The following is an 11,030-nucleotide window of genomic DNA, read 5'->3' as shown; positions in this document are numbered from 1 at the left end:
TATATATATTTTTTCTAAATTTATTTCTTCAATGTAGAGTTCAACTTCTGATCTTTTGCATGTCTTTATTTTCTTTCTATTTCTATTCTATTGTCCCTAATCACCATTACTTAGAAATCTAACTTCAACCGTTTCTGCATGCACCTCTACTAATAGCTGGCTTTTCCTTTAATTACCTTACCTAAAATTCTATATTGTTCAACCTCTTCAATTCTACGTATTTCTGTAAGCTCGTGTCTTCAACCCGTATTGCCAGTCTTTGTCTATCTTGAGTATTCTATCTCTTTTTACTAACATTTTCCTACTATAAATACTCCTAACATCCCTATTAATTTTAAACCAAGCGGCATGGCCTAGAGGTCTAGCCCATTGCTTAGCATTCGGGAGGACCCCGGTTCGATTCCGGGTCCGTCTGCCTTGGTCCAAGTTTTTCTGTGGTTTCCTTGGATCACTNTCTGTTCACATCTTGGTTGAATTGTGACATGATGTAGGACTTTGTTTTTATTTGTTACGTTTAAATTTAACAAAAATCTTTTGATCCTAAGTCTAAATCTGCCACTTTATGAAAGTTCTCTATACACCTTACACTGACTGTTTAATTACCCGGTCGAAAATGAGAACGCCCATGGATTGCACCACATTGTTCAACTGGAAGCGAATTACTTGGCTGAAAATGGGGTCAAATATTTCAGGATCAACGATGTTTCTTCTAAATGTAAACAACTTGCTGAAATAACCTTGTGCGCTAATATACCTCAAACACCAATTAACACCAAGGACTGTGAAATAAATTTGGTCTCAAGAGAAGATAACCATGGTTGCCATATTCACACCTTGAAAATGGAGGGTAATCACCCTATTGGAATATCGGACAACAATTGGCTTCTCATTGTTACATCAGAGACATACATCCTTTCAAAGTGTCCTGGCCAAGCAATTGAAAGCTCAACTGTAACAGCTTCGTGTCTTTTATCGATGACACCTGGTTGTTCCGTTTACTTGGAGGCCGGTACTACAATTCGGGCCCAAAATAATAACACAAAAAATACTACCCTCAAAAGTGATTTATCACCCATACATGTAGTCTGCTGTAATCATGATGTAGAAAAATTAAAAGAACTTCAACTAGAATCAATTAAAATTTCACAATTTCATTTCGGAGATACCAATGCACTCAGAGATGAACTTCAAGAATTCAAGGATAGAACAGAAGAACTATACAATACACCTTTGAAACACATGAAGAGAAACTTCTGGAAATACGCCCTCAGTTTCTGTGCTACAATTTTGTTAAGTTGTTGTTGTTGTTACTTGTGTTGTTCAATGTGCGTGCGATTAGTGAACACGTTAAGACCTGTTGCGTTGGTGAATCAAACAATAACCATTTGTTGCGAGTCAAAAATTAAAAATCGAAAGAAAACAGACAATTTTTCCAATAATGAAATAGAAGATCAAGACCATGTAGAGTTATCACCTTTACGAAATAAAACTGATTCTTTATAATATTTGCTGTTTTATCCATATTGTTTTTCTGATTTTTATAAATTTTAATTGTACATGTATAAAAATTAACTAACAGGAGAGGAAATTGTTATATCTGTGGCGAAAAGAACTCGTATTGTTTTTTTTTTGTGTAAATATTTTGTATATATATTTTTTCTAAATTTATTTCTTCAATGTAGAGTTCAACTTCTGATCTTTTGCATGTCTTTATTTTCTTTCTGTTTCTATTCTATTGTCCCTAATCACCTATACCTAGAAATCTAACTTCAACCGTTTCTGCATGCACCTCTACTAATAGCTGGCTTTTCCTTTAATTACCTTACCTAAAATTCTATATTGTTCAACCTCTTCAATTCTACGTATTTCTGTAAGCTCGTGTCTTCAACCCGTATTGCCAGTCTTTGTCTATCTTGAGTATTCTATCTCTTTTTACTAACATTTTCCTACTATAAATACTCCTAACATCCCTATTAATTTTAATTCACCTGTGCTCTCTACATTCGACAGTCTAGTAAGTCTCTTTTCCTGTTGTAAATTGTTATTTTTATTATTATTAATGTTGTTATTTCTTTGTGTGTTTTGGCTGTTGTGTTTTATTTTTAGCATCTGTTTGTTTTGTTGTTTAATTTGTTGTTGGCACTTAAATTAATAATTGTACAAAAGTCACTAAAGTGGTGACCCCGAAATTCGTGCAGTTAACAAGTTTGTGCCAAATTGAACTAATATAAACAGAACTATGACCACCGAAAACAGCGCTGCTACATCGATCGATCGCGTTTCGGTAAAGTGCCAGCCTTCATCCTGTCGGATCCAGAACTATGGTTTTCCATATTGGAAGGCAGTTTCGATGCTGCGGGAATTGTGCAGGACAACACCAAGTTCGGGTACGCGTTAAGTGGTTTAGATCAAAAATACGCCCTCGAAGTTCGCGACATTATTGTGAAACCGCGCAGCTAATGGACCTACCTTCTGTTAAAAAGTGAACTGATTAAACATATGGGTGCATCACAGGAGCAAAATACAAGACGGCTACTGGAAAATGAACCACTTGGCGATCACAAACCGACGCAGTTCCTACGTCATTTGCGCAACCTTGCAGGCCGTCATTTCCCCGAAGAAGATTTGCAGACCCTCTGGGTAATAAGCCTTCTCAAACATATCCAGGCCTTATTAGCTGCACACAAAGATTTACCACTGAAAAAGAGAGCAGAGATCGCCGAGACCATAATAGAAGCTTATGGACAATTCAACAACGTGGCTGAGACTTCCACTACAAATGCAGCAGTAAACAGTAGGTTAGTTTTTTTAGAAAATGCTCTAACCACAGCGCTACAAGAATTAGCTTCCCTAAAAATCAGTCGTGAACCGCCACACCAGCCTTGGCGTTTCCGGCCGAGATCACGCTAGCGTTCGCATTCACGACCAAGGGAGAATAAGGACATTTGCTGGTACCATCTTCGCTTCAGCACTGATGCAAGGAAATGTACCAAACCATGCAAATTCGAAGCCAACACTCAGGGAAACGACGTGGGCAGTCGTTGATGGCGTCCGACGACAGCAGCCCTATACTATCACGCTGATTATTCATTACCGATGGGTCTACGAAGATACGTTTCTTTACCGACACTGGTGTCGACCTCTGTGTGTTCCCGCGCTCGGAACTTCCGGAACCACGGGAAAAATCCAATTACGAACTTTCCGCTGCCAACGGTACCATCATCGCAACATATGGGACACTCACGTTAACCCTCGATCTCGGACTTCGACGACAGTTCACGTGGCGATTTGTCGTGGCTGACGTTTCGAAGCCAATCATCGGCGCCGACTTTTTGTTGCACTTTGGTTTACTGGTGGACATGAAGAACAAACGTCTCCTGGACTCAATCACCCATCTTAACTCCCAGGGGAAGGTAATTGAGTGCGAGTCACCGTCCATAAAGACTGTTTCTGGTTCGTCATTATTCCACGACCTGCTACAACAATTTCCGGGGACAACCCGACCAGGAGGCACTCCTTTGTTTACGAACCATTTCACGAAGCATCATATTATCACCACTCCCGGACCACCTGTAGCGCAACGACCACGACGACTCGCTCCCGACAAGTTACGTGCTGCGAAAAAGGAATTCGAGGCCAAGAGTCCCTGGTCATCACCGCTGCACATAGTTCCTTAAACAGGCGACGAATGGAGACCGTGTGGCGATTATCGTGCCCTCAACGCCAGGACGTGCCCTGGTCGATATCCGGTCAAGCACATTCAGGACTTTTCGCAGACGCTCAGCGGAAAGACGATATTCTCAACTATAGACTTGGTACGTGCGGTCAACCAGATCCCAGTTGCTGAAGGGGATGTTCCTAAAACAGCCATAACGACACCCTTTGGCCTCTTCGAATTTACACACATGAGCTTCGGTCTGCGCAAACCTTCCAGCGCTTTATTGATGAAGTTTTGCAAGGCCTGGAATTTTGCTATGCCTACGTAGACGATATTCTAGTTGCTTCTGTGTCATTGGAAGAACATCTGGACCATCTGCGGACTTTATTCGGTAGGCTACAAAAATATGGAGTAGTCATCAATCCATCCAAGTGCGTATTTGGTGAACCGGAAGTCAAATCTCTTGGCTACCGTGTTTCCGGAACCGGTACACACCCGTTGCCCGAAAATGTGGATGCAATTAGATCCTTTCCGCTCCCGCAGACTGTCAAGAAACTTCGTCAATTTCTTGGCATGGTAAATTTATATCGAAGGTTCGTCCCGAAGGCAGCGAAAATACAAGCGCATGGTAGAACGGCTCCACAGCCAGCTAAAAGCAGCCATAATGTGTCACCAGACCAATTCCTGGACGAGAACTGCCGACCGTACTACTAGAGATCCGTTCTGCCTGGAAAGAGGACTTGCAAGCCACCACAGCAGAGCTACTGTACGGAGAGACGTGACGACTTCCTGACGAATTTTTAGGATCACATCCCGATTTTAATACCCACGAGGACGCCTCAGAATACGTCAAGGAACTACGTACAACACGACAACAATTACGACCGCCCGAGAACGACGCCATGAGGATAAAAAAACATTTATCTTTAAAGACCTTGGTACGACAAATCAGGTTTTTATTCGCCGCGGTGGCCCGAAGGAATCTCTACAGCAACCCTACGAAGGTCCTTATCCTGTTGTTCAACGTGCGGAAAAAACCTTCGTCGTCAACGTCAAAGGCCGTGACGTAACGGTTCAGTCGATCGTCTTAAACCGGCCTACGTCATTGCAGAACCACCGGCCACAATAAACGAAGACATCCCTGCAAGCGTTGAAATGCCACCACAGCTGCCCTCCAGCGAGCCGACCATAACCAAACAACTAGGGCTGGAAGATGAGTTCGTTTCCCGGATCGCTTACAGGCAGGTTTCCCGTAACCGTAACGCTCTGTTACTAGCAGGGAGGTACTGTGACTAAAAGAACTCGTATTGTTTTTTTTTTGTGTAAATATTTTGTACATNTTTGTATATATATATTTTTTATATTTATTTCATCTATGTAGAGTTCGACTTCTGATCTTTTGCATGCCTTTTTTTTCTTTCTATTTCTATTCTATTGTCCCTAATCACCTTTACCTAGAAATCTAACTTCAACCGTTTCTGCATGCACCTCTTACTAATAGCTGGCTTCAACCTGTATTGCCAGTCTTTGTCTATCTTGAGTATTCTATCTCTTTTTACTAACATTTTCCTACTATAAATACTCCTAACATCCCTATTAATTTTAATTCATCTGTGCTCTCTACATTCGACAGTCTAGTAAGTCTTTTTTCCTGTTGTAAATTGTCATTGTTATCATTGTTATTGTTGTTATTATTATTATTGTTGTTATTTCTTTGTGTGTTTTGGCTGTTGTGTTTTATTTTTAGCATCTGTTTGTTTTGTTGTTTAATTTGTTGTTGGCACTTAAATTTTGGTTAATTGTTTAAATAGTGTACAAAAGACACTAAATATCTATCGATTGTACACAATGTCTACTCTTATCGCAACCCTGACCTACTATAAAAGCTCCCGAATCTGGGTACTCTGTTAGATTCTTTCGGACCGAGTACGCATCGTCCGATTGAATTAGTATATCTACTGTTTTGTAGCTCTATACCTTTATATTATTATTATTATTAAATAAAGTTTGAGTTCGTTTAATTAACATTAATATTTTAATATTTTACAGACCCAGATTACGGTGGAATTTTACTAGTAGAATTCTTAAAAGCAGGTAAATTATTACAAAATATATGTTACAATTATTGATGATATTTACATTAATTACTGTACACAATATGTGACTAAATGTATTATTACTATTTACAACATATTTACATTAATTAAAAAATGAATTTATTGATTACTTATTATTATTATTATGAACAGGTTGTGCTGTTAGAATGGAAGATATACAAGTGAAGATAATTGCATTGATGTAATGATGAATATGTACCAGCCAGCCACCAAAATGATTAAGAATGTGAGTAAATTACTATTGTTTTTAATGAAATATCAATGTTCATAATCTAATCACTACTGAATCATAGTTTTTAATATAATTTAGATTAGATTAGAATTAGGTTTCTGTAGCTATTTTATAACTTAATTGTACTAATTTCAACTACCGCATCTAACTGGAAAGAAGACGAAACCTTTCTTTTGATTGACTGCTACCGGAAGGAAGATATTCATCTACTGGTACAAAAACCAGATGTTTCTGCTGCTCTGCAGAGATGTGTCTCCACTTTTAATTCTATTTCATTAGAGAAAAAAGGTAAAACTGTGCCTTTTTCAAAATGTTCATCAAAAATAAATAGCTTAAAAAGAATTTATCGAGAAAAGCTCGATTTAAAAAATAAATCCGGTGGAGCATCCATTACTTGGACTTATTTCGAGGTATATAATCAAAACACCGTCTCTAACCTTATTTTATTAATTCGATGATACAACTACGTTGTTTTTCGACAGGTTTTACATGAACTATTTCAGAAAGAGAACTGGGTGAAACCGCTATCTGTTGCCGAAAGTGCTGTTCCAACGAATTTAGGTAATTTGTTTTGTACATTTCAAGTTGGAAATCAATTTAATTATCTTTTCACTGAAATAGATGTTCAGGTCTCGGAACCACAACCCAAGCAAGCTAAACCTCTACAAACATTGCTGGAAGAAATAAAAGTGGACAGACATGTCAAGCAACAGTCTGATGTTTTAAAACATAAGGAGAAGATGACGAGGTTGGATCGGTTTAATGACTGCATGGAGTCAATGGCACAAAGCTTCTCTATAATTGCTGCTGGGAATAAGGCCAAACTAGACCGTGATAGTTAGGCGTTATGATTCGAGGAATCACTTTTTTCATTGTAATTTTAAGAAGTTTTGAAATTACCAAAGTTAATGAATACTTAAAAAATAAGCAGATCTAATTAGATCTTAGTCTTGTTCGGATCTAATTATATCTGACTGGGTAATCTGCACAGATCTAATTAGATTGGCACAAATCTGGTTTAATTTAATTATGCAGTATGATCAGACCTGTGCAGGCTACCCAGATCAGATCTAATTAGATCTAGATAAAACTAAGTTCTAATAATATATGATTATTTTTTTCTAAGAAGAAATAAGTTGATNAGAACCTTACCACACCCATTTAAAATACATTTTACCCGTAGATTTAGATAGTTGCATACTAGCCTGTCGTAATTATGATGACCAAGAACAACAAACCCATTTCTTAAATTTCATGAGATCAAAAGAACAAAAACCCAGACAATTATTTACCCAGCCACAAATTAAACGACAAATACAACCTTTCCAAATGCATTATCCCCAACAACAAATCAATTTCCCTACATTTAATACTCCACAAAAAACCAATTTCCCAACAGGTCCGATCCAAATGCCTAAACCTGTACCCGTTAAACAAAATTATCCTACAAATAAACAAGTTTTTGGAAGTAATAACACCAACGTTTTTAAACCTTATCAACAAGAATCTTTCAACGAACCTACCCCAATGTCCATTAGTACTAGAAATACATTTCAACCCAGACAAAATACCTCCGACAACTTTTTCCAGAATTACGGACAAAAGCCTAACTATATAGTAGAATATTAATCTACGTAGTCTAGGATAGTCATCATAACGAATAATTCCTAAGTAAGGTCAAACTGTCAAACTTGCAATATATACGCTTGATCTCCTAGCAAATGACTGTCTTGAGGAAAACTAGCAGGAATACACAGATCCTGTAATCCCGAAAGTCGAAAAACTCTTGAATCGTGAACAGATCCTACTTTGCCAGCATAAACATGTGTAAATTTTAAAGTGTGGTCGCAGACAACCTAAAAAAATGTAATTCTTATATGAGTTACTGTATAAGAAAATCTTGAGATGTGATTTTTTGTGGGTTAACACATTATTGCTTATGTGCAGCCACATGAAAACTGATTAAAAATTCGTTGATAATTACTTGAGTCTGTATAGAATGCCTTTCTTTCCTGTTAATATAATTGTGTGTATTCACATGTGGTGCCGCAATAGCTACATGGGTTCCATCAACTGCTCCTATTACTCCAGGAAATCCGAACCTTGTTTTCACATAGGTTAAAGTTACCAAAGCTTCTTGATTATTAGGCCACTTGATGAAGGTTGGCAAATACTTATATAAGGCTCCTATAAATCTCCAGACGATTCTCCAACCAGTTTACTTACCAATATTAAAACGCTCGCAAACAGATGTGTAAGTGCGAAAAATCAAAATTTTTGTATATATAATATATTTTATAAAATAAATTAGGGTTTTTGTTTACCTATAAGAATCTGGTGTGGCCATCATCCAATGACCCATCAGAATTTGTGTGTAAATAGGAGTAGGACATCTACCAACGCTGCCAGGCACTGTAGATAAATCTAATCCCAGTAAATCCATCAAATAATCTGCCGTGCTTCTTTCAACTCTCAAATAAATGATATTAACATTCGAAAAAATATATAATAACATATATTTAACAACAATATAACAAATTACCTAAAATGACTCTTAAATGTCTTATTTGACATACGCAGAACAGTATAGGCAATGTAATTCTGAATTTTCGGAATTTCTTCTTCTCTTTCATTATTACAACAAAAAGCAAGCAACATCTCATCATCATCAGAATCACTATCAGATGAGTCAAACTGTGTTTCAACAACAACACGACATATTGTTACTACTACTGGTATCTCCATTTTAATAAATAGATGAAAATAAAAATTTTATGTTATAAAAACTTTAATAACTTTCGGAGCTAAATTGTTGTAAATGAGCACAAACACTATTCTCAATATGGCGTCAATTTATGACGTCAACGCACTGGCCAGTATATTTCGGAACGAATCAGCAGTATGACGTCGATTCATAACGTCAAAACCTTAATTACTTAAAATAGTATAAATATTGAATGTTATTGTTTTTTAAAGTTGAATTCTTATACTGTTATTATGCTCTATTCCTTTCCGAGCAAAACAAATCAGTGCAACCTAGTGTTTTACTTTTTAAAAATACGATTGTGGTTCACGATTCTTTAACTGGCTCTGCGAACAGGATCCAGAAGAAGTTCCTCTACGGTTCCTACAACTTTCTACGTTGGAAACTGTGTGAACTCCAGGTGGTTTCAACCCCGAGATTCTGGATTCAACGAAAGGAAAGAAAAAGCAAGTAAGGAATTCTCATCTTATTTTCTACGGATCATCAGAACAAAGGAAACAATTGTTGTTCATCTTTGGGACGAGATCGCTTACCAGAGGGAGTAAAACGGACCGTTCCTTGTTTCCCTTTCCTAGTCTTTAAGAAATTATTACAGTTTTGTTTATTTTATGTCCACAAAAATTGAGAAAGAATTATTAGAAACACTTAAGGAGGTCGAAATGTCTTTAACCTCAGAACAATTTAAATTTCGTTTTGATGTAGCAAAGGAATCCATTCCTTACTATGAAGGGGGTTCTGAAAATTTAAGCTTCTTTATACATCAAGTAGAATGGTTTTTAAGACATTTAACAACTAATGATAGTTTCCTTAATGAAATGCTCTTTAATTATATTAGTAGTAAGATAGGAGGTGAAGCTCGTTCTATATTAATCTCTAATCAGCCAAAAAACTGGCCAGAATTTAAATTGTTACTATTAAATCGCTTTGGTGATCCTAGATCAGAGCAAATACTTTTCAATTCGCTCAACTCCTGCTATCAAAAATCTAGTCAAAGTTATGAACAATACGCAGAGGAAATAAAAAAACGCCTAAATTCACTTAAAGAACATATTCAACTTAATATTAAAACAGACGTACTAGTCCAAAGTAAATTACAATTTTATAATGAAATTGCGAAAAAAACATTTATAGCAGGGATTAAAGAACCATACCACACCCATTTAAAATAAATTTTACCTGTAGATTTAGATAGTTGCATACTAGCCTGTAGTAATTATGATGACCAAGAACAGAACAACAAACCCATTTCTTAAATTTCATGAGATCAAAAGAACAAAAACCCAGACAATTATTTACCCAGCCACAAATTAAACGACAAATACAACCTTTCCAAATGCATTATCCCCAACAACAAATCAATTTCCCTACATTTAATACTCCACAAAAAACCAATTTCCCAACAGGTCCGATCCAAATGCCTAAACCTGTACCCGTTAAACAAAATTATCCTACAAATAAACAAGTTTTTGGAAGTAATAACACCAACGTTTTTAAACCTTATCAACAAGAATCTTTCAACGAACCTACCCCAATGTCCATTAGTACTAGAAATACATTTCAACCCAGACAAAATACCTCCGACAACTTTTTCCAGAATTACGGACAAAAGCCTAACTATATAGTAGAAGAATTACACAACAATGAGATAAGCGACGAAACTGAAATTATTAATAATAAAAGTCAAATAGGATATAGTAGTAAGGAAGTGGATGTTAATTGTTTTATAGATAATAGCGAAGAAGAAAAATTTGTAGAAAATGACTCACTAAGACCACAATACTTAATCGATCTTAACACCTTATCTAATCAACCTAAATTACCATTTATTTATTCTAATAAATTCCAAATTAAGGCACTTATTGATTCAGGTGCCTCCTCTTCAATTATAAATCCCGATATTGCTTATAAATATTTTTCAGAATTTATTTACCCTCATGATTTTGAAGTAATATCCTTACATAAAACAATACAAGGTACACACGCGGTAAAAATTCCCTTATTACATGAGTTTGGCGAACAACAAGATATACAATTTTTAATTTTACCCTGGCATAGTAAATATGATTGTTTAATAGGAAACAAAGATTTAAAATTATTAAATGCAACCTTACATTTTAATAATAAATTATTAATTACTCCTAATACGGTAATTCAATATCAAGAAGATGTAAACAAGTTACTTAATAATAATAAAAAACTTAAAGTAGATTTTAATAACTGCGACGTTTTAGTAGGTCCCATTATAACAAACGACCAAAT

At 36.2% G+C, this 11,030-nt stretch overlaps 1 protein-coding gene across 1 annotated transcript; it reads left to right on the top strand.

The window, feature by feature from the left end:
- Positions 1-4,813: 4,813 nt before the first annotated feature.
- Positions 4,814-6,849, top strand: LOC108738666. The gene is made up of 3 exons (XM_025975161.1): positions 4,814-4,903; positions 6,490-6,568; positions 6,629-6,849. The coding sequence occupies exons 1-3, from the start codon at positions 4,814-4,816 to the stop codon at positions 6,847-6,849; spliced, it is 390 nt and encodes a 129-aa protein (XP_025830946.1).
- Positions 6,850-11,030: the final 4,181 nt, after the last annotated feature.

This window comes from Agrilus planipennis, unplaced genomic scaffold (genome assembly GCF_000699045.2).
Source record: "Agrilus planipennis isolate EAB-ADULT unplaced genomic scaffold, Apla_2.0 scaffold202, whole genome shotgun sequence".
NCBI classification, from domain to species: domain Eukaryota; kingdom Metazoa; phylum Arthropoda; class Insecta; order Coleoptera; family Buprestidae; genus Agrilus; species Agrilus planipennis.
The sequence above is the reverse complement of the archived record's forward strand: the minus strand, read 5'-3'. Positions and strand labels throughout refer to the sequence as shown.